Source organism: Lissotriton helveticus, chromosome 1_1 (assembly GCF_964261635.1).
Source record: "Lissotriton helveticus chromosome 1_1, aLisHel1.1, whole genome shotgun sequence".
In the NCBI taxonomy this organism is placed as follows: Eukaryota; Metazoa; Chordata; class Amphibia; order Caudata; family Salamandridae; genus Lissotriton; species Lissotriton helveticus.
Window position 1 is genome coordinate 536098248 of NC_136057.1, and position 23616 is coordinate 536121863.

The 23616-nt window shown below is 46.9% G+C and overlaps 1 protein-coding gene across 6 annotated transcripts in view; it reads left to right on the plus strand.

Annotated features, from left to right (window-relative positions):
• PTPRO (protein tyrosine phosphatase receptor type O) overlaps positions 1-23616 on the plus strand; it is a 1002672-nt gene that overhangs the window by 582365 nt on the left and 396691 nt on the right. For all 6 annotated transcript variants that reach the window (XM_078674019.1, XM_078674018.1, XM_078674014.1 and 3 more), the window contains exon 6: positions 13552-13713. In XM_078674019.1, coding sequence (XP_078530145.1) covers positions 13552-13713 — 162 coding nt within the window. The remainder of the gene's footprint in view (positions 1-13551; positions 13714-23616) is intronic.

Genomic DNA, 23616 nt, shown 5'->3' on the forward strand with positions numbered 1-23616 from the left:
CGTTGGTTCCGATGGTATTTGACCAATGTGGTGGCATGCAATTGTTGATTTATACGTCTCTTGCTTAGATATATCAGTTGTCTGATATGTTGTTCTTTGGAGCGGATAGTGGTTTCCTGTGCATTCTAAGGCAAACCCATCTGCACCTGTCCACACAAGTACTCAACGCCAGCCATAGTGCCCAAATCCCCTCTCAGCGGGTCCATATAGAAGGTACTCCCCTACGGAGGTTCATGCTTTCAATCAGAGTGCATTATGTTCAGGTCAATGTGACCAGTTTATTCTATCTTAGCTTCGGACCTGTTCGATGTGTTCCCTTAAGCTGCTGGGTTGTATGTTACCTGCCAGCACCTCACAGGCTAACACCTCCCAGTCCTTTCTAAATGTCAGTAAGCATCATGCCAATACTCTCAGGGTCCATGCAGCATTAATAAATGTACAATCCCTCCACAAAAACGCATTTCACATGTTTAAACTCCACAGGGTGGAACATTTGGATATTCTCTTTCTCACAGAATTGTGGATGAGGGATAGATCAATGCTGAATATGGCGTTAGCAACACACGAGAGTTACTCTTTGGTCCATCATACTAGAGTGGGTAAGAGAAGTGGGGTATTGCCATAATTACAAACATTCCCTGCAGTGTACTTCTTTTGAGATTCTTAAACTCTGGGGGGGGGGCGAATATTTGGGTATTTGCCTCTTTCCTTCAGCAAATAAGTCCTTGGCTGGAGTATTAATTTATCGTCCCCCTGATCAAGATACTGAATTCCTGTCCTCGTCGTCGTCGTCTTTATAATCATCTCTTAAAGTACTCCAACTCCTCTCCTTTGGGAGACTTGAACATTCATTTAGACAACACAGATGATTATCAAGCCTGCCTCCTGGACATTATGCCTGCTTGGAACATGAGGTAATTTCTGGACAAACATACCCATTCTGCAGGCCAGCTGCTCGATCCATTTACTGCTGCTCATTGGCTGTATCAAGGTTGCAGATGTAACACCTGGCCAGAGAATTAAACAATTTACTTCTACTGGATACTTGAAAAAGGTCCCAGATATAGAGAGCTTAATCCCTCATTACCTCACCATAAGTAGTCTAAGGCTAAGACAGAGGAAATAACATAAATTCTTAATAATAGTGTTCCAGCGCTATAAGGCAGGATGGAAGCAGACGCAGTGGCAGTAAATTCCTGGCTAGGTAAATTGGCTGATGGGGTGGTAGCCGCCAAGCCAGGGTCTGATGGCCTAGGAAGTTCTTCGATCCTTTGGTTTGATGAGGAGGTTAAATTAAAGCAGCAGCACTGTAAACGACTCAAATGTTCCTGCCGTAAGCTCTATTTACCTGAGGACATAAGGTGCTATAAAAAGAGCTGCATATTTACCATTGGGGAATAAGAAAGGCTCGCGCTAAGTATTTCGCTAATGAAATGGCCATGTCCAACAACAAACCTAAAGAGGTTTTTAAAATCACAAAAAGGTTTATTAGTTGTTCTGCCCTTGCTCAGCCCCTGGGGGCTTCACCAAAACTTTGTTCTTAAGTTTCAGATTTCTTTAGGAACAAGATTCTGGGTATTGTGGAGACTTTAACGGTAGCTGGAACTAACAGTAGTGTTGACACAAATGGGTCAAAGGGCCAGAATGGACCTGCAGTTATTATTAGTAGTAATTAGATCAATTGGTCTGGGGGCAGCCCTCAACAGTTTTAACCTTACTCTCCTGCTCTCTGACAGAGCTTACCACCATCTCGATGGAGGACTCTGAGGAAGCTCCCAAAGCTTGTAAATCCAGCTCCCCTGATAACCCCTGCCTCCCTCAGATTTTGATCACTAACTCTGAGGCCATTAATCCTACCTTGAGGTCTCTTCTAAATAACTCACTGTGCCAGGCTATTTTTCCTAGCTGCTGGAAGAAGGCAAGCTGATTCTGTTTGCGTTGCAAATTGTTTATGGTGTCAAGCTCTGCGTTGTAAAAGATTTTGCTATGTAAAAACTGTGGGGTAATGGCACTGCGGAATAACGCATGCAGGGTAAAGTGTCCTATTCGATTTATTGCATTTCATAACTCAAACATCTTTTCTTTTTTGTTTAAGAATTTTTATTGGAATTTCAGGTGCAAAAGCAAAAAAAAGGCAAAAGCATTCATACATTTATGAAACATATTACAAATTATAGTTAAAACAAATAACCTTTATAAACCATATGAGCATAATAATTGAAAGAAGGAAAAAAGAAGAAAGAAAAGAAAGATAGAAAAGGCGAGAAGAATTAGTGTAAGGAAGCATGTGTAGAGAGGTAAGTTGTAAAAGGTAGCCAAAGAAGATCAGGTTTATTTTTTTGAGAGAGAAACATGGATGAAACATTAGCAATTCTATGTTCATCACAAATAAAATTCCACCAAGTTAGTGAAGATTTTTTAGAATTATCTTTCCAGGAAGATAAAATAACTTTGAAGGCTACTGCAATAAAAAGGTCAAATAACATAGAAACAGAAGAGGAGTCATCAATATCAGGCAAAGAAGAACCTAGAAAAACATTTTGTAACGATAATGTAAAATCACAAATAAAAATTTTCATACAAATAGCCCAAACAGATTTACAAAAAGTTAATACATTTGAACAGTCGTAAAGTTGATGTCTCAAAGTGCCAGGCTATTTTTTACTAGCTGCTGGAAGAAGGCAAGCTGACTCTGTTTGTGTTGTAAATTGTTTACGGTGTCAAGCTCTGCATTGTAAAAGATTTTGCGTGTAAAAACTGTGGGGTAATGTCACTGCAGAATAACACATGCAGGGTAAAGTGTCCTATTTGATTTATTGCATTTCATAACTCAAACATCTTTTATAAGTGAAACAATGTTATAAATGTTAGTTTTGGCAAATGAAATAGACTGGTAAATGGCTTGTGTTAGGTAGATGATACTGTTATGATTGCTACATTGATGAAAAAGGGTTCAGGCAGATCAGGTCGTTTACCCCTTTGCTAGGTTTGCCCGGCGTTAGCCGCTTCTCACCCAACTCACGATTACCCAAATAAAGAGGCAGGCGCTGGAGACTGGAAGGCAGGAAACAGGAGTTTATTTCCGACGGAACAGAACACGTCAAATCAGACAACAGGGTATCTTCTCGAGGTGCTCTCTCGACATCTCTGAGGCCTGGCCTCTTATACACTGGTTTATTACTTTATTACATGCAACACATTCTTAGTAATGCTTTGAAGTGCGGAGAAAGGCGTCTTTGGAATCCCCGGTTCAGGTCCGCTCCCACACATATCTACAGTAGGAGTCCCCACCCCTAATCTCAGCATGATGGCCATCGCGCAGCTGGGTATTCCGCTGGGAACAGAAATGCGGGTAATCGATCGGATCTAGGGGTGTGAGGGCACTGATTAATCCCCGCTCCTTTGAAGTGAGGCGAGGTCCTACTGTAGAGGCAATAAACCACATCTGTTGGGCTAAGTGATGGCCTGGGGTCGGGCCGAACAATCGGGCAAGGAGGAAGAGGTTATCAAAGGGCCTGTTTTATGAATGAGATGAAAAGGGTGTGGGGGGGTTTCAGCGCGGGATGTGGCTCGGAGGCAGGGTCGCGCTGGAGGTGCGTTAGGGCCAAGCAGGAGAGACCGGGGGCTGTCGGGGGGGGGGTGTGCTTGCGAAGCCGGGGTGTGAGGGGGTGAGATGCGCTGGCTATTGGCAGTAGGCAGAGGGGTCATGGCATTCAAAATGGCTGCTGCTTACGCGCACGCATGGATCCGAAAGGAGACAAGATGGCGCCGATAATGTTTACGCCACAATCTAGATTTTAACAGTCCTCCCTTTTCAACATATCTAGCCAGCTTGTCAATTTACGTCAATCCCCATTATATTTCTTATTTTGAGGTCATACAATGCTTTCATGTGTTCAGTTTTGAAGTCCGAAGTCTTAGGGCACATGCAGTTAGCAATGAGCGAACACAGAGGTGGCAAACATTGAATACCTAGGCAACACCCACACAATATCACGACCGGTATCAATATAAATGTGAATAACCTCCATCCCCAGTCCTTCAAGGTGCCCCAAAACCAGCTTCCAAGCGACCATCCTTCCTGTTCCTGGTGAACCTCTGAGGAAAGTCTGTGGAGGTGTTCGATTGCTTTGTAGACTGAGGGCGAGTTATCTGGCACGTAGGTGCAACAGCTGGACCCAATGATGCGGCATGCTCCTCCTCGGTCAGCTAGAACCACATCTAGAACAAGGCGGTTCTGAAGAGCCACCAGGCAGACTGCCTGAAGTTCGGCTGTATTGTTAGTGAGGATGCCAGCCGTGATGTTCATGGTTGTTTCTACTGCCTGGGTCAGGTGGCGGATGGCGCGGCTGTTTGCCATTGGGCCCCACAAAGGAACCAGTCCCTTCACTGCATCCAAGAACTGTGCTCCAGTGGAGTCGGCTTGTTCAATGTCCTTTGCGCGCTTCTGTCTGTGGTGGTTTGCTGGGGCCACGTACGTTGGAGGGAGAACGAAGGCGACGTAGCAGGTACCCCCCCAGCTTTTTGGAAGCCAAGTGTAAGCTTTGGTGCCGCAAACAAAGTACATATTCGGAGAAGCAACAAAGGAGGGGGGATCGATGGCGTCCAATGTTCTGGTGATGTGGCAGGAGCTGTGACCCACCGGCTGCGTTCCCAAGCCTTCGAGGCACACGAGGCCCGTGACATTGATAACAGACAGAGCCACCGTCAGAGTGGCAGCAGTTCGTTTCCGTAAGTAGGAGAAGGTGGGTCTGGCTGGATTATGGAACACCTGCATTTCGACTCGCTCCTTGGCAGGGATGTCCATCTGGAAGGAGGAGCCAGAGTTCAAAGGACAAAAGGGAGCAAAAGTCCTTCCGGTTTTGTTCAGCCAGAACCCGTGGTAGAAGTGCGACACTGTTTGACCAGAAGTGGCGTTGTCCCTGTAGCTCTCTTGCAAGAGGGTCAACCAGGCAAGGCAAGAACCGTGAACTGAGAAAGGGGAAGGGATGAAAGGGATGGAGTGTCCGGTGGCATAAGGGAGCAACCCGCAGATTCAGCAGTTTGTGGCGTTGGCGGCAAGGTTGTGTTGGTGCAACAGTTGCACGAAGGAATTGTTCCAGAACTCCTTACGCCTTTCTCGGAGCTGAGGCGAAAGGGAGATCAGGTGATGCTCCTTCGTAGTAGTTGGCTGTGCAGTGGTCAGCAATATCTGATGAGCGGGTGCGCTCTCTTCCATGATCCAGAAAGAAGTCATGAGGAGGAGGCAAAAGAGGAGGACAATGAAAAGAACAATTGTCTTCGATTTGTGTATACTGTCAGTCTTTGGATTCCGATAACGGGTATTTCCTGTTGATTCCGTTGTCTTCTTATCTGGCGCTTCCATCATCTTCAAGGTGCTCGGTAGTGGGCAGAACCGCTGACTTCGTTTAGCCTCTCTTCGGGTAACCCTTGGTTGTGTTTTAGGCTACCGTTCTGAGATTCAACTTAGTCTGTGGTCTACTTAGCCGAAGCTCCCTCCTTTCGACGCAGGAAATACCCTTCCCTGGATGGTACAGTGGGATCAGAGAATTTTGCAAGTTCGAGTGCCTCGATATCAGGATAACAGTTCAATGATGGCCGGTCTTTGTTCAGCAGTTCTTCTTGGGTGCTGATGTTTTCTGTTGTGGTCACGGTCGAGGAGACCTTCTTACAGTGGTGCGCGTGTAGCCAGTGCCGCTTCCCCTCCACTCGAAGAGCCGTTCGGGTGGTAATCAGTACTTGCCAGGGGCCCGTCCACCGGGGTTCCAGACTCTTTGTCCGTTGGAAATTCCGGATCAGCACATAATCTCCCGGTTGGATATCGTGACCCGGACCCCTGGAAGCATCGGGGATGGCCTGCTGCACCTGCTGATGAATGACAGACAATGTTTTAGTCAATTTGCACAAGCAATCAGATAGTAGGACGTCTGGGACGTCGTGAACGGAGGTCGGTTTAGGGGCAGTCCAGAGGTTCATCGGTCACCCAAATACCACCTCTTAGGGGGTCAAATGGTGCTTAGTGGGAGTGGAACGCATCGATAGCAATGCCAGTGGGAGGGCATCCGGCCATTTAAGTCCTGTGGTGGCCACTATCTTTGACAGTTTTAGTTTCAGTGTGGCGTTGTGTCGCTCAACTAAGCCAGCAGATTGGGGGTGAAAAACTGCATGAAACCTCTGTTTTACACCCAACCCTTTCAAGATTAGTTGGATAACTTCAGCTATGAAGTGGGGGCCGTTGTCGCTCCATAGAATTCGACAAAGACCGTAGCGAGGGAAAAACTCTTTCAGCAGTACCTTGGCAGTGGTCATGGCAGTGTTATCACGGGTTGGATATGCTTCTACCCATTTGCTGAAAGCACACACAATGACCAATACATACTTCAGGCTTTTGCATCTTTCTAGTTGGATGTAGTCCATCTGGAGGACCTCAAAAGGATGGTCGGGGACCCCAAACCCTCCCCGGGGTACCACAGTTCCTTTCCCAGGGTTGTGTTGCAAACAGATAAGGCATTGCTGGACCAGGCGTCTGGCTGAGTCGGGAATCTTGTCGTTGTGCCAGACCCTGGAGATGAGGTCGATCATGGGGGCAGATCCTATGTGTGCGGGGGAGTGTGCCATAGTCAGTATGGGGATCAAGTATGAATTGGGTAGCAACCATTTGTTGGTGTCCTTTGTCCGCTAGCAGCCTTCCTCATCTTTCAATCCCACCCGTGCCCATTCAGTCAATTCGTGTGGTGAGCTGGCCATCTGGATGTCCCTAATCGTTTCCCTGGCGTCAGTCCATTTTTCTGCTTGTGACCTGGTCACATACATACGTGTCATTGTCCTATTCTCAGCTGTGGTTCGGGCAGTGATGTCGGCCAGCGCGTTTCCCTGCCCGACTAAGTCTGTCACCTTCTTGTGTGCCTGACATTTGATTACCGCTAATCGTTTGGGAAGGAGAACTGCTTCAATCAGGGCGGAGACTAAATCTCCGTGAAGGATGGGCGTGCCGTGGGACGTCAGGAATCCCCTCTCCCTCCATAAGAGTCCAAAATGGTGAACCACTCCGAAGGCGTACTGGCTGTCCGTGTAAATGTTTGCAGTAGTCTCTGTCGCTATAATACATGCTCGTGTGAGGGCAATCAGCTCTGACGCCTGTGCGGATCGCTGTGCGATGCGGGCAGTTTCAACTACGGTTTGGGCTGTGGTAACTGCATAGACAGCTGAGGTGGTGCCGTCGGGGAGTTTTATGCAAGAACCGTCCACCCATAGCTCTCCGTCAGGGTCCGGGAAGGCGGTGTCTCGGAGGTCAACTCTACTTCTAGTCTGTTCGTCTGTGAGGGTCACACAGTCATGTATAGGGGGGACGTTCGGGACGTTTTCGGGCAGGGGCAACAAGGTGGCTGGGTTCAGCGTGGTGCATCTTCTCAGCGTGATGTGGGGTGCAAGCAGGGTTAGTTCGTACCCGGTCAGTCGTGTACTGGTCAGGTGTTGCGTCTTAGTCTGGTTCAAGAGGGTGTCAACAGCATGGGGCACTAATACCGTGAGGGAATTCGAGAGTACGATCCCCTCACTTTGTCGGATAGAGACAGCAGCGGCAGCTACGGCTCGAAGGCGGCAGGCAAGGCTCTCGCTACGGGGTCAAGGGTGGCAGAGAAATAGGCACATGGTCGTTGCTTGGGGCCAATGGTTTGAGTCAGGACAGACAAAGCGCACCCCTCCCTTTCGTGAGTGTAGAGAGAGAAGGGCTTTGTGTAATCGGGGGTTCCTAGGACCGGTGCAGAACAAAGGGAGTCTCGAAGTTCTTTGAAGGACGATTGGCATTCGGGGGTCCAAGGGAGTGGGAAGGGGACATCTTTGGCTAGTAGGGAAAGTAGTGGCTTTACAATGAGGCTGAAATTTGGCAACCACTGCCGGCAGAAGGAGGTGAGGCCTACCAGGGAGCGGACTTGTTTCTGGGTCTTTGGGACAGGGGTTTCTAGAATGGCCTGAATTCGATCGGGTGTAAGCATTCTCCCGTCTTTGGACAAGAGGTGGCCTAGGTAGGTGACCTGGGGTTGGCAGAATTGCAACTTCTTTTTGGAGACCTTGTGGCCATTTTCCGCAAGGAAGTGCAGGAGTTGGAGGGTGGCTGTGACTGCAAGTGGAGTGGTGTCGGCCGCCAAAAGGATGTCATCGACGTACTGTATCAACACCACTCCCTCCGGTAGCTGAACGGCATCCAGCTGTCTCTTGAGGGCCTGGCTATAGATGCTGGGACTTTCTATGTAGCCTTGGGGAGCTCTACAAAATCTATATGAGCGGGATTTTAACGTGAAGCCGAAAAGGTAGCGGCTGTCCGGGTGGATGGGGATGGAAAAGAAAGCGTTTTTGAGGTCAATTACAGTGAAGGAGGTGGCTGTGGAAGGAATCAGGGTCAGAATGGTGGCGATATCTGAGACTACAAGGTACTGGGGTACAACTACCTTGTTGACCTCTCGAAGGTCGATGATGAAGCGGTACGCTTTCTCATCTCCCTCGCCCTGCTTCTTCACAATGGGTAGGATGGGGCTGTTGCAAATATTGCTGACTACTTCCTCTACCACTCCTGCCTCTACCAGGGACTGAATAATCATTACCAATGCCTTCTCACCTTCGGGCGATATCCGATATTGTGGGAGTTTGGGGAGTATTGCATCTTGGCGGACAGTTATGCGCACGGGGTCGATCATCATTCGTCCTACATAAGCATCAGTTTTAGCCCACAGATACAGAGGTAGAGAGTCAAGTAAGGATGCGTCAGCGTCTGAGATGGAAGACATGTGTAGTGCATGATGATGTCTGAGCAGGGTCGGGTTATCGTACAGGATGACTCGAACCCCGTCCTGTGAACACCTGATAGTAGCTCGGAAATGCTTTAGTAAATCAAGTCCCATAATGGCATCGGGGGTGTTGGAGGAAAGCAGAAACGTCGTGTCAGTGGGGTTACTGTCCAAGTCGAAGGAAACCGGTGCGGATAAAGGGTTAGTGGAGGGCGTTCCATCAAAGCCTATTGATGTTATGTGTGAGCCAGACAAGGGTGCCCTTAGAATCAGTCGTTTAGATAACGCACTACGTGTCGCGCCAGTGTCTACCAGAAATGGAGACTTCGTACCTAGGACCTTAGCGGTGACGTAAGGACCTTGCTGGTCAACATAGAGCTCGACTGGATCCCTTCCTTGCCCTTGGCAGTCCTATGCAAAGTCGTGAGTGTTGTCGCAGTCAGACTGTTGGCACTGGTTCTGTCGGGGGCGGTCAAATGTTTTCGGTCTGCCAGGTCTGTCATTGTTGGTGTCGTGGGTGTGCCCTCGTCCCTGCCCTCTAGTTTTGGGGCCATTTGCCATGTCTCTTGTCTCTTTATTTTTAAGCATTTCCAGGAGGACCGGGCATTGAGACTTCCAATGACCAAATCCTTTGCAAAACGCACACTGGTTCTCATCGAGGTCTGTTCGTGGAGCGCCGGGTGTGGGTGTGCGGTCTCTAGGGGGTGCATTTGGTTGGTAGTTTCCTCTATACCGTTCCCTTCCTGTCGTCACTCCCTGCAATTGAGCAATCATCACTCGCTCTTTCAAGTCCTTTTTCTTTTTCTCAGTCGCCCTCTCGTTCTCGTTCTTTTGGTGTTCGTAATACTGAGCCATCTGAAGGATAGCTGCAGGTTTGGAGGCCCCCCAACTACTCTCGCTCGTCTGTAACTTTTGGGAGACCTCTTGCGATAGGCCCTTCACGTAGTTTTGCACGAATAGGTGTTGTCCGGTTGCAGTGGTCATGTCTTGGCCACTGTAGTCGGAGAACACCGTCTCAAATCGGGAGAAGTATTCTGATACGTCTTCCTGGGGTTTCTGACGGCAAGCCGTGACTACCGACCAGTCTACCTTCTTCTCTGGGATCAATGTCTTTAGCTTCTGAACTATTTTGTCCGGGAGTTCCAGTATGTCTTTTACAGGTTTCTTTCCGGGCTCCCGTTGCCTATCTAGTTCACTGAGTTGATTCCAGGTATGTCCGAACAGATCTGTGTGGTCGGCTTTTCGGATTTGCTTCCACACATCAGCCGGCAGACATAACCCGAAAAACAAGTCAATGTCCGCTAGAGTCATTATGGTTGAACCTAAGGCTGTACCTAGTTCGGTATAAAATGCTGTCGGGTTCTTTCTTAAATCGGGTAGGGTTTGCCTAAAAGTTAAAATATCTTGCCGGTCCCATGGTTGATAAACCCAGTTGTACACAACCCTCCCCTTTGCATCTGCATGGTTGATATCGTCGTTCGTTCCCTGACCTCGTGGGGGAACCCAGTAAGGGGCGGCTTCTCTGATAGGCATCATAGTGCTGCCTACTTCTGATGAGGACCCAGTCGTTTCGGGAACTGTAATCTTAACTTCCGGTTTTTTTCCGTGAGGTGGCGGAAAACCTCAAGCGTTTGCATGAAGAGGTCCGCCGCGTCACGCTCGGCCTCGTCCCCAATATCGACTTTTCTATATAATGCTGTCAGTTTAGTAGGACCCCGATTCTGATACCTATCCTCATATGCGTTCAGGGTGTGGTAACTAAACCGTAAAATGAAATGCCGTCTGTGGCTACCGGCATGCGAATTGTGCATATCCATCGTATATTCTTCGCTCTCCTTCCGTTCTACCAGTGCCTTTGCTATCTTGTCAATTCCCTCTCGCTCATCTTTGCTCAATCTATTCAGTCTACCCGGTGGCTGCTTGCTAGTCTTGTGTTCATCTGATGTTATTTCTAATGCGGCCGGAGCGGAGGTCGTGAGGGTTGGGGCACTAGCTTCAAGGTCATTCTCATTTGCACTCGGAGCTGGCAAGTGCTGTACTAGGGGTTGGGAGGGGGCATAAGGGGGGGGCATATAGATGATCGGAGGACTTAGCAGCAGCTCATCGTTCGCCCGTTGTTTGGAGGTCAGCTCAGGGTAGAGCGAAGAGGGGGTCCTAACAGGACACTGGCCTGTCGATTCAGATTCCTGTTTTTGTCTGGCTTTCTCCCTTTCTTTTATATCTTCTTCTAGTTTCTTAGCGGCCAGGTGGGCTGCCTTTCGTAACTCTTTTCCTATTCTCGCTTCTTCTCTTTTCTTTCGCTGTTCTGCTTCTTTGCGCCACATGCCGAAACTATCAAGCATAGTGGGCGTGGTTTTATTGTTACAAAGGGCTGTTTCCAGCACGTTTATTTTTGTGTCATCGAAGGATCCTATCAGTGTCCACTGATTTTCCTGATCCTTTTTAGTATATTTATTCCATAACTTACTATAAGCTACGGCGACTAGTCCATATTTTAAAAACATATCCTTATTAGGGGTGCCCTCCAGAGGAGCCGGATGATCCACCTCTAATAAGCGGTCCGGGCTGAACCAACTACTGACCAATGGGGAGAAGATAGGCATGACGGGTTACAATGGGGACAAAAGTCTGCACTACCTATCCTTCACTACTTTGTGAAGACTGGACAGAATATTTCTATTCTGCAGTATTCGCAAATAGGGAATACCCAAAGAGAGAACCAATATCGAACAATTAATGTCCGTTTAATCAAACAATCAGTGGCGAGAAAGAAATAGGCACGACGGGTTACAACGGGGGCAAAAGCCTGCGTTACCTATTCTTCACTATCTGCAAAGGAGGACAGAATATTTTTACCCTTCCCCGTTTGTAGACAGAGAATTCTCGAGAAAAACAATCCTCGAACAAACAATGTTCGGGCAAACAATCAATCAGTGGGGGAGAAAAGATAGGCACGACGGATTACAACGGGGGCAAAAGCCTGCGTTACCTACCCTTCACTGCCTGCAAAGGAAGAGAGAATACTTTTATCCCTCTCAGTTTGCAGACAGAGAATCTCCAAGAGAACCAACAATTCGGAGAGCAATACTAGTATTTTCCAATCAAACAATCAAATATTTCCTAGTTTGTCGTGTTACACGACCTTACCCGGACCGTATGGACAGTTTCTCGTCTTCCGCTTCCAGCGCCCGATCGTCCTCTACTCTCCGTAATTGCTGTGGCACTCCTGATGGTTCCCAGTCAGGACCGTAGATCACTCGAGAGAGGTCTGTTCGGAACCAGTGAAGTTCGGATGATCGGCTGCCAGACGAGGGTCTATCGGGCAGGAGCTCTTCCCGATCGTTGCAGTCGTTCACTCCGTCGTCGGTACCTCTGCCACTGGATCCACGTGTCGCTGATGGGCCCCACGTTTGGGACGCCAATTGATGAAAAAGGGTTCAGGCAGATCAGGTCGTTTACCCCTTTGCTAGTTTTGCCCGGCGTTAGCCGATTCTCACCCAACTCACGATTACCCAAATAAAGAGGCAGGCGCTGGAGACTGGAAGGCAGGAAACAGGAGTTTATTTCCGACGGAACAGAACACGTCAAATCAGACAACAGGGTATCTTCTCGAGGTGCTCTCTCGACATCTCTGAGGCCTGGCCTCTTATACACTGGTTTATTACTTTATTACATGCAACACATTCTTAGTAATGCTTTGAAGTGCAGAGAAAGGCGTCTTTGGAATCCCCGGTTCAGGTCCGCTCCCACACATATCTACAGTAGGAGTCCCCACCCCTAATCTCAGCATGATGGCCATCGCGCAGCTGGGTATTCCGCTGGGAACAGAAATGCGGGTAATCGATCGGATCTAGGGGTGTGAGGGCATTGATTAATCCCCGCTCCTTTGAAGTGAGGCGAGGTCCTACTGTAGAGGCAATAAACCACATCTGTTGGGCTAAGTGATGGCCTGGGGTCGGGCCGAACAATCGGGCAAGGAGGAAGAGGTTATCAAAGGGCCTGTTTTATGAATGAGATGAAAAGGGTGTGGGGGGGTTTCAGCGTGGGATGTGGCTCGGAGGCAGGGTCGCGCTGGAGGTGCGTTAGGGCCAAGCAGGAGAGACCGGTGGCTGTCCTGGGGGGGGGGGGTGTGCTTGCGAAGCCGGGGTGTGAGGGGGTGAGACGCGCTGGCTATCGGCAGTAGGCAGAGGGGTCATGGCATTCAAAATGGCTGCTGCTTACGCGCACGCATGGATCCGAAAGGAGACAAGATGGCGCCGATAATGTTTACGCCACAATCTAGATTTTAACAACATGTTGGGTATATTTGCAAGAACACAGACAGTTGCACACATTTTACCGACTGCATTTGTCATATAATGTAGCTATGCATCTAACTAGTTGACTAAGATGAGAGCAAAATACATTGACTAAACAGATTTGTTATAACTTTTGCTATATTTCGGGAATTTGTTTTCCCTTTGATTTATTTACTTGGTTTTTATTTTGTTATGTCTGTCAGCTTTTGTGATTATAATCATGTTTCCTGCTTGAAATCATTTCCCATAGGCTCACAGATGTTCAGTAATGTAACCTGTTTCATTGGATGCAATCTGATGGGCCCTTTGCAAAATGATTTAAGGAGATTAGAATAATTTCTGTAAATGATATACCCACATGTCTCTCTTAGGGGGAGGCTACTATCGTCTTTTTCATAATAAATCAATTCCTGTAAGAGGCAGGCCTTCTCACATTTTAATTAACCTGTACTTCATGTGTTCTGATTTAGGGAACTCAACAGAATTTTCAACCATGGACGAGAACGCACATGAATTTGCGGCCGACCTGAAGCAGCCAGGAAAATATAAATTATCAGTGACAACATTTAGCTCCTCTGGGCCCTGTGAAATTAGAACCAGTCAACTGACCAACACGTTCAGTTTTTATATCAGTGAGTATGAAAATATTTTTTAGCTCTTAGCTGTTGCAAATCTTTAGAAGTGCGCAAAGTTCAGAAGGTACTGCAGTTAACAGATTTTGAAGTTAACAAAGTAAAGCGCTTCCTATTTAGAACACTAATACAATAATTCTAGTCCTATATAATTTCACATGCAAACTGATTGTGTTTGCGCATGATGAAACAGGCGCTCAGCTTTTTGATTGATTCTTTAGCTAAAATATGAAGATTTAGGCCCAGATCTCTTTACTGGGGTGAATGTATGCCATTGTTCTGCATTCTGTCCTTCAACTGTTGTTTTTGCATAAGTCACCCTCAGTGGGACGGGTATGCTCAGACGTGAGTCCTGTGCTCTCCATGCCACTGGAGTCAAGCTATCCAGGCTGATGAGGGCTGAAAGCCCGAAACCGGTCCTTGGATGCTTGTTTCCAGTCCAGGGAGGACCTGGCTTGGCAGTTCGGGCTGGACTGTTCCCATGGGGCACAGGGTCAAGACTGATTTGCATATGGCTGGGTTCAAACTGGAATGGCATGGTGAGCAAAAAAACTATGGATTTAGGCCCATATCTCTGTACTGGGGTGAATGTATGACATTGTTCTGCATTCTGTCCATCAACTGTTGTTTTTGCGATTACAAGTTTGAAGCAACTCAAAGCAACTGCGCAATCTGCAGGACACATGCTGCTGTTCTAGAAAGATCCCAAAATGGGTTGATGTGTTTGTTTGCGAGACCCTTGTGTCACCTGAAGGACTCCATTTAAATTAGTGGTACAGGAATTCAGCAAGGTATGCGGCCACTAAATGTATTTGCTTGCAAGCTGAATGCTTGCAATTTAAAACTCAACCTTTCATTCTTTGAAGGTTGGTGTAATGTTCTAATACTTTCAGTAGTATTTAACATCTATTATTAAGTGCACAATAAAAAAAAATCACTTTGTATATTGTTCCATGTGATGGTCAACATTAGTGTAATTACAGTGAGAAAAACAAAAAAGCAATGCTGATGGATGTAATATTGTTCTTTTGCTCACTCTGCCACTCTGGACAGAAATCAACCATATGCAAGTCAGCCTTGTCGTGCTACAATAGAATCAGTTCAGCATAGCCAAACTTCCTGGCCATATCATCTCTGAATGGCAACACAAGCAACATCTGATTGGTTTTTCCCAGGGTGGGCTTAGTCAACGAGCTGGAGTAAATGTCCACTGGCACTGGGAGGTATTAGACCCATGTATTAGGTACTTTGTGGATTTATATAGCACTGCTTATCACCTGTGAGGATATCCAGGCGCTGTCTATAAACACGGGGAGATTAAGTGATTTGCCCAGAATCACAGGATGTTGCACCAATGCTGAGATTTGAACCCGGAACCCCAGCTCCCGAGTCGAAAAGCTCTGGCCGCTGCACCACATCCTCTTGCCTGTATTGGCATTTCCTTAGCACTTTGGCGACTGCAGTGAGAGAAACAAAAAAAGTGATGGGTCAAATGCTTAAATTAATCACAGCATCTGCTCATTATTCTGGCAGCATTCCTATTTTTTCCCCATTGTGCCACTCCAAACTTTAAATCCTTAGACCTCAATAAGTGCTGTACATTACAGAAACATGTCTATTTCTATATAGTTGCTCCACATGCATCCTGACCACAATGCTGTTGACATCATGGTCATTAATGTGAAATTCTGTACTACAGAGCATTTCAAATTGATTGTGTAGCACGTTGCTGCCTATTTGGCTTGTCTTGTGCTATGTATAAATACTCTTACTAACTAAATAAATGAATAGAAGTACAGGTAATGTAATCTGAAAAGGAATGTTATTTTTCACAGCTATCTTAAACACAGGAAAAAATATTTACTGCTGCTCATTTTTCTAGTATCATTTCACAATTGTTCTTGAGCTTTCCTTAGGATGTCCTTTTCTGTTGCAGTTTACCCCAGGACCATCATGAAAGTTACATCACACAGATACTCCCCTGGGGTGCAAGCCTGGTATATTTGACTTGGGGTCTCTAATACCCCATCCCATAGCAGACACCATTCTCTGTGCCTCTTATTAGGTCGAGCATTCAAGACCTCTTGTATATACATTAGTATATATTTATATGTAGGTGTGAACAAGAGTACGTCAGTACTCGAAACGTTGCATTTTGAAGGCTTGTGAATAAAATTAACTTGCCTGATTATCGTGGGGTCCGCCTCTTCTTTTGCCGCGCAAGTGGAGGTCTGAAGATTTCTTGTGATATATTTATATGTGTATGTAGTTTGTGGGCTCTGGAGATCAGCCTTAGGATTTGTCTGATTCTGCTTAGGGACTTTTTTTCTGTTCAACGGCCTCTACTTAACTGTCTTGATAGAAAACGACCAGCACAGGTCAGTAAAATACAAGAATTGCTTTCTGCTGACTGACTTTCTTTTGTTTAAATTTTCTGGCAACTGCCTCTATTTAACTTTTTTGATAGAAAACCACCTGCAGAGGTCAGTAAAATACCAGAATCACTGTAGCATTCTCTAGATTCCAGTACATCGAAATTGTCTTCCATGAGCACCCGTAGACAATAATATTTTTTTCAAATCTTGTATTTTCAGTGATGTGACCACCGAAGGCCATGATTTTATATTAATTGGTTGGTTGATTGCTTTATTTCGATATGCATATATCATAAAAGCATTACACAAAGATATATAAAACAGCACATCGTAAAACATAGACTGTACATTAAAAACAACAAGTAAAAAAGGCAATTATACATAATAAATAAATTTTAAAAAGACATTAAATCGATATAGACAGTCTTTTTAAGCGGATCAACCATGCCCATTTTAAAAATTTAGAAACAGCGCAAACAATGGGAGGAGCTGTATCAGTTAATAGAATACGTAAAGCCACCGAATGCTGACGAGTACCCATCTCTCTACAAAGTGGTTTGAGCCAGTGGGATCTGGGGCGCACATAGTCCGGGCATTCAAGGAGGAAATGTGCCACAGTTTCGGGTCTGTCAGTACATAGGGCACAGTTGCGTGATACCTGCTTATTCAAGTTCCATCTGGAGAGGAGATCGGCTAGGGGTAAAGTCCCTAGTCTAAATTTAATATAAAGGGCCCGATCCATTAGGATGGTAATGATGTCCAGAAAGGGTTCAAAGGCAACAACATCTTTTATTCTCAGGTATGCTGCGGTGGAATTGCAGTGATGCTGATTGCTGATAAGCTTTGAGGAAACCCATTCCCAATATATTTTTTTCAGAGTCTCCTTCGGGGGAGCTGAGCACATGGACCAGCAAGAACCCAATCCCAGATCCCCAAGCAGGTGTTTAATGTCCCTAAGCCATTTAATCTTCTGCCAGCCATCCGAATGCATTACCTCTACCAGCCCGTCTGCATAGGATTTTAGTTCCGGAACCCTCCACAAGCGAGCCCACAATAAAAGAGGCCGGAGGCGGGCCAGATCCTTGATTGGTTTACAGCCCGCGTCCATGAGCACCGGAACTGTCGGGGTGCTCATCGGGATTGCCATGAGGTCCTTAATAAATTTATTCTCAGCCTTAGTCAGAGTCTCCATGTTACCCAGACCCCATAACTCTGCTCCGTAAAGTGATGCAGATACTGCTCTAGCCTTGTATATATCAATTATCGGAGCTACACAGTGTTTGGATGAGTTATTGTACTCCTTCAACAAGGCTCCCCGCACCCTTTTGTGACCCAGAGTAATTTTATTGATGTGGGGAGACCAGCTCATAACATCACTCAAACGGATTCCCAGATAATCAAATTCTGATACTCTTTCAAGAGGGATAGAATTCAGGATGGGGGGGCCGCCAAGTTTCCTGGGGGGTGCATGATTAGGTACTTCGTTTTATTCACATTTATGACAAGTCCTCTATTTACACAAAAATCCTGAAACCGGTTCAGGAGCTTCTGAAGGCCTTGGGGGGTTTTCGAAATAAGAGGGGTGTCGTCGGCAAACAACAGGGTTGGAATCTTAACGCCACCCAGTATGGGGGCGTCTGCTGGTTCTTCAAGCAGATGCTCTACCACCCCATTCACATAGAGAGAGAATAGGGTGGGAGCTAAAACGCAGCCCTGCCGGACACCCCTCTCAACCCGAATCTTATCAGTCTTCCCCCCATTCATACCCCATCTAACCTGAGCATAGTTGGCATTATGCAATTTCATTAGGAGGTTTAAGATGTAGGGGGGCATCCCAAGGCCGTATAACACCCTCCAGAGTTCCTCCCTAGGAACTAGGTCAAAGGCAGTCTTCAGGTCTATAAAGGCCAGATAAAGACTGCCTTTGCCCAGCTCCACCACCTTCCAGTATAGTAACAGGAGTCTAAAGACTTGTTCAATTGTTCCTGTGCCTGAGCGAAACCCAGCTTGCATCTCGGACAGTATGTGGTTATCATCCACCCATGAAAGAATCCTCCCCAGAATTGCTTTTCCCGCCACCTTCTGGGTCGAGTCTAAAAGGCTTATAGGCCTGTAGTTTCCTGGTAGATCCCGACTACCCTTTTTAAAAATTGGGACTACCTCTGCCCCTTTCCAGGACTCTGGCACAGATCCTCCCTCAATAATGGCATTTAAAAGTGCAGAAACCAACACCCCCCATTCACCTGGATATGCTCGAAGAAGGTCCCCTGGTAACCCATCCGGGCCAGCTGCTTTTAGTGGAATGAGAGTTTTAATCAGGTTCGTAACCTCGCGTGCAGAGAAAAGATCCGTATCTCTGTCCAAAGTATAGGGGGGAAGGATAAAATGAACATTAAGTGTGCCTTCAATAGCACAATAGAGAGCCAAAAAGTGGTCAAACCACGCCTTGGCAGTAATAGTACAAGTCCTCAAGGTGTCGTCAGGACGATTCCTACTGCCCACCAAGTCCCAAAACGCTTTGGCATCTCTCCCTCGACTAGCAGTCAAAAGATCCTGCCAAAAGTTATCTTCCCATTCTTTCTTAGCGGTTTTTTGGCAGTGTGAGTATAACCTTCTGGCCTCCCTAATCCTTATTTGAGATTTAGATTTAACTGCGTCAACAAGCAGAATCTTCGCCTCTCTGCACTTACGGTTAAACCAGCCTTGTCTAGCCCGGGGACCTGGTTTCTTCCCATTGGCGCTACCTGGAACAACAAAAAGATCGCTAAGAGCCTGAGTTAAGTTGCAAAACCTGGCAGGCACATCCACCAGCCCGCCCCCCAGAGAATCAAGGTTTTCTAGGGCTGCAGCTAAAAGCTGCGTTATCGAAGATTTTTTCTCCGCTGAGAGCGACAGCTTAGCCCACTTTAGCCGTCGACCGCAATTAGATACTGATGACATATCCGGGATGGGAGAACAAAGAGTTCTGCTCCCTATACCTTTCTAGCCACCCATGGGTCAGGGTAAGCGAGAGAAGATTATGGTCACTCTCAACAGAGGGTATGACAACCATATCATTTACCATGCTCCATAAGTGGGTGTCAAGGAGAAAATAATCAATTCTAGACGTATGCGCGGGCCTATTGTATGTATGGGCTCCCTTTTTGTCAGAACTAGTCCTGCCATTAAGGGCCCTCAGGTCAAACTCCATTGTTAGGGAATTGACCTGAAGCACCACTTCCGTCCATTTTTTAATTGGGCTAAGCTCTAGGGCGGGTATACCCCACCTATTATCGTCAACCTCTTGATCCTGTAAAACTTCAGGGCCAAGAGGCTCGAAGGTGCAGTTGAAGTCACCCGCAACCAGGGTGCGGTGCTTATGTGGAGAGGATTGAAGCAGGGCCTCCAGGCGGGCTATAGTGGGGGATTCTCTACCCCCCTTCATGCCTCGGGCGTAGATATTAAAAATATTTAAAATAACCTGACCCTTGGGATTTTTCAAGGTGATATTAAGGAGGTCCGGACACTGGGTATCATGCTCCTCCACCCTACAATTAAGTGCAGAGGCTACCCAAACAAGGAGGCCTCCCGAGGGACGTCCCCTACCACTCTCTAGTTGTACTGCCGGTATATGGTGGGATGGATATCCCGCCTTCTGAGAGGGCTCCCTGCACCAGGTTTCCTGGAACAGGCATATGGAGTATTCCTCCACAAGAGCGTTCCAGTCTGGCAGGGCCAATTTCCTGTCCAGACCTGCCACATTCCAACTGAGAACCCTAACAAATGGGTCCGTCACAGCCGAAATGCTACCGGGCTCAACAGGGCCCACCAAGTCTGTATCTCCCGTAGGAGGCCAGGCAATGGTAGGCTCAATTTGGACCATCGCCACCCCTACTTCCCCCGTATCACCTGGAGCGACCTGCTCCCCTGAGGTAGGCAGCAGGTCGTTTCTTAATACAGAATTGGAATTTCTAGAATTAGATGTTTTATCCACTTTATTGATAGTTATACCCCTACTATTTTCCTGGTGATCAAGGGATTGTCACCCTCCCCTCCCTATATCTTGCCAACCACCCGAAGCATTAGTAAACAGGACAGTAGTATGGTTATAGTACTGTGGGGGCGGAACTGATGTAGCAATTCCTGGCCACAGACAACTTAAAGGGCAATTTTGCTCGTTAAACAGACGGGTCGAAACACTAGTGGGACGTGGGTAAAAGAAAGTGAGGTCAACAATACCAATTCCTCCTTTACTTGTGCACCAACCCTGTCTTGTTAGCCATCCTACCACCCTTGGATCTTGAAAATTAACCACAATACAGTCCCCCCCAGGCTTTTAGGGGTGGAGCCTATCCAATCTATTCGTCTCACCCCCAATATAAGACCATCAACTTCCCCTGGTAGAGGCCGATTCACCCTTAGCCAGTGCATAGCCTTGTTTTTAAGCATCTGGAAGGTTTCTCTCTGTCCCGGTGGAAGTGGTGGGACATTTATTAGGACTGCTACAAAGGGGAAGGAGTCTGGGGTGAGGTTCATGGGGGGTTTCTTGTGTGGTGGCTTTGTCGAGGGTGGTACGGACGGCCTGGGGACAATAGAGGCAGGGCGGGATATAGATTTGTTTGCTAAAAGTTGATTACCAGTAGGTAGGGCAGATGATAAGACAGTACCCTTTCTAATGAAATGAAATGAAAGAAATGAAATGAAATGAAATGAAATGAAATGAAATGAAAAGAAATTTATAAAGCGCATGGCTGCCCTTGAGCGTCCCTTGATGCCCGCAACACCCCCTGCTACTACAGTGGCCGAAGTTTTTGGGCTAGGCGGCAGTTGTTGCGCCGCAGTCTGAGCAGGTGCTACAGTACTGGGAGGATTTGGGACAAGTCCCAGTGGTGCTGAATTAGGGGGCTTCAGGGGTCTCTTCACTGCCGCACTATCAATCTTTGCAGGTAATGGAGAGTTGGGTTGTTGCCTTTGTCCCTTGGCTTGTGGTAGAGCTTGAGTAGTGTTCTGGCAATTGCTGCTTCCACCAACCTTGCCTGAACTTTTATCAATGCCTTGGTAGAAAAGAAATTGTCTAGTGTTACCTGCTCAAAATGGTCTAGGCGGCCAGAAAGCTTACTAATACGATCCTCTAATGGGAGCAATATTGACCGCAACAACCTTTCTAAGTCAGGGAGCAAACTGCTCAGGGATGGCTGTTTATCTGCTGTTACCAGCCCTGTGTCTGTAGGAATGGTAGAGCTAAGATCTGGACTATCTAGTGTCACAACAACCCCCTCTTGCACAGTTTCCCTACCACGGCTTACTTCGGTAACAGCCTTACTAGAGTGCATACTTTTGTTAACTTTTCTAAGTTTGTGAGGTGGCTTAGCTGGAGGGCATTTTCTAGATACACAATTACTTTTTCTTTTAAAACCTGATTTAGGGTGGGTCAATGGAGCACATACTTCAGCTGTACACGTTATAGTCTCTATATGACTCACACTAGAAGGAATCAAATCGCCCACAATACCCTGGTTCTCCTTATTAGTAGTTGCATCATGAACTGGATAGGATACGGCAGGTAAATTTAGTGATGACAGAGGTGTAACTAATGCAGGATAGATTTGTGCAGAGCGCTTATCCACAGGATTTTTTAGTAGTTCAATAGATAATCTCCGCTCTGCACGCCTCTCAGCAAGCGATATTTCTTTGTCAATCAACTGAAGTGGGCGATTGAAGAATTTGTCCAAGGGACCAACAACTAGTTGCCCGGCATCGCCCGGTGGTGTCATCGATGCGGTGCTACTTGGGAGTTCCGGCATTCCTTTAGGTTATCAGCCCTTTTTCAACACTTACTGATGAGCACTTATGTGGCACAGCAATGCACTAAGAGATATAATAATCGTTTGGAATCAATGTCAGTGGGGTGGCCCAGCCCGGCCTCCCTCGGCCCCGGACGGCCACAGACGGTTCCGCCCTTGTCCCGGGCTTCTCCCGGCGCGCTCCCGCGAAGCGGTGGCACTGATCACCTATAGCAAGGATGCAACAGTCTCATACGCTGATGAGCGGGGGCGTGGCCAGCGGGGAGAGCAGCCCAGGTGTGGCAAATTGGGCGCGCAGGGACTCCTGGACACTGGAGTCCCTGCCTGTGCTCGCAGCCCCGCCGACGCTCTTACCTACCCCGCACTCCTCTCCGAGGAGCTCCCAACTGCAAGCAGCTTCTGTTGATAAAAGGCGCTGCGGGACCCGCGAAGCGGGTCCGGCGAGGCGCTGGCGTTCTCCTCACTGGGCAGGCACGCAGGGTGGTTTCAAAGAGCCAAGTAGCAGGTATGGACTAAGTCAAAACGCCAGAGCTTTGGACTATACCATTTCTAGCTGAAAGGCAATATTTCTCTCCATGTGTTCTCATACCTGGCATGTCACACAGTTTGGTTCTTACTTTCCCACCATGTGAAAGACCAGTAGATGTTTCAGCACTCAATCTAATGTGCTGCATAACTAAATACATATAAGGCCCCAAAGGCGAGACCGATAGCATTGCAAATGCTTGTTCACCATTAGTTTATCCTTTTGGTGTTCATTTGAGGTCATATTCTTTTTTTCTGGGCCTGTACTGTCCACAGTTCCTGTGCAAAGTCACCACAGCGGGCAATGACCAGGGTTAGGCTGGAGACCCAATTCAGCTCTGACAAAAATATTCAAACCTTCCCCTCACTGCAGGAGGCCACAACTAAAGTGGACCCATGTGTCACAGCAGTTCATCCTGCCTTGGACGCAGCCCTCTAAGGCTGCAGCCCACTGGGAAAATGCCAGGGGTGCACAATGGGCAGTCCAGCCCTGCAATGATCACTCTCTGTCTACCATGGATCTATGTGCTTCTAGGTACACATCCTCCTAAAAATAATTCCTTCATCTTTATTAATAAACTTGACTCCAAGTATGGATTTTAATTTTAGATTCTTTTCATATTAAATGTATTTAGCTGTAACTTGTGCCTGTTTCAATTGTGATTTATTTTCTTTCTCTTTTTTGTAATAAGAAGTATGTATGTAGGCGATGCAAAATTGTACCAGGCTGCTATTAAGTGCTCGGTTTGGTGGTAATTTATTTGTGTGGCCTTTATAAATAATAATAGTAGACGACACATCTGAATGGTATATATATGGGAAACAACCATTACATCGCAACTTTTACAACGCACTACCATTACAACCGAACTTTTACAACGCAAAAACCATTACAACGCAGGTATTTACAACGCAGGTATTTACAACGCAGGTGCTATTACAACGCATACCATTACAACGTAAGTACTGGTAAGTATATAATTATATTTAAAATGTTATATGTTTGTTTTTTAAATGGGGTCTTTTTTGGGTTAAGGGTCAGTTTGGGGTTTTAGGGTAAAGGGGCATTTTTAGGGTTCAGGGTGAGATTTGGGTTTTTGGGCAAAGGGGTATTTTTAGGGTTCAGGGTCTGTTTTTAGTTATTGGGTAAAGGGGTATTTTTAGAGTTCAGGGTCAGTTTTCAGTTTTTGGGTAAAGGGGTATTTTTAGGGTTCAGGGTC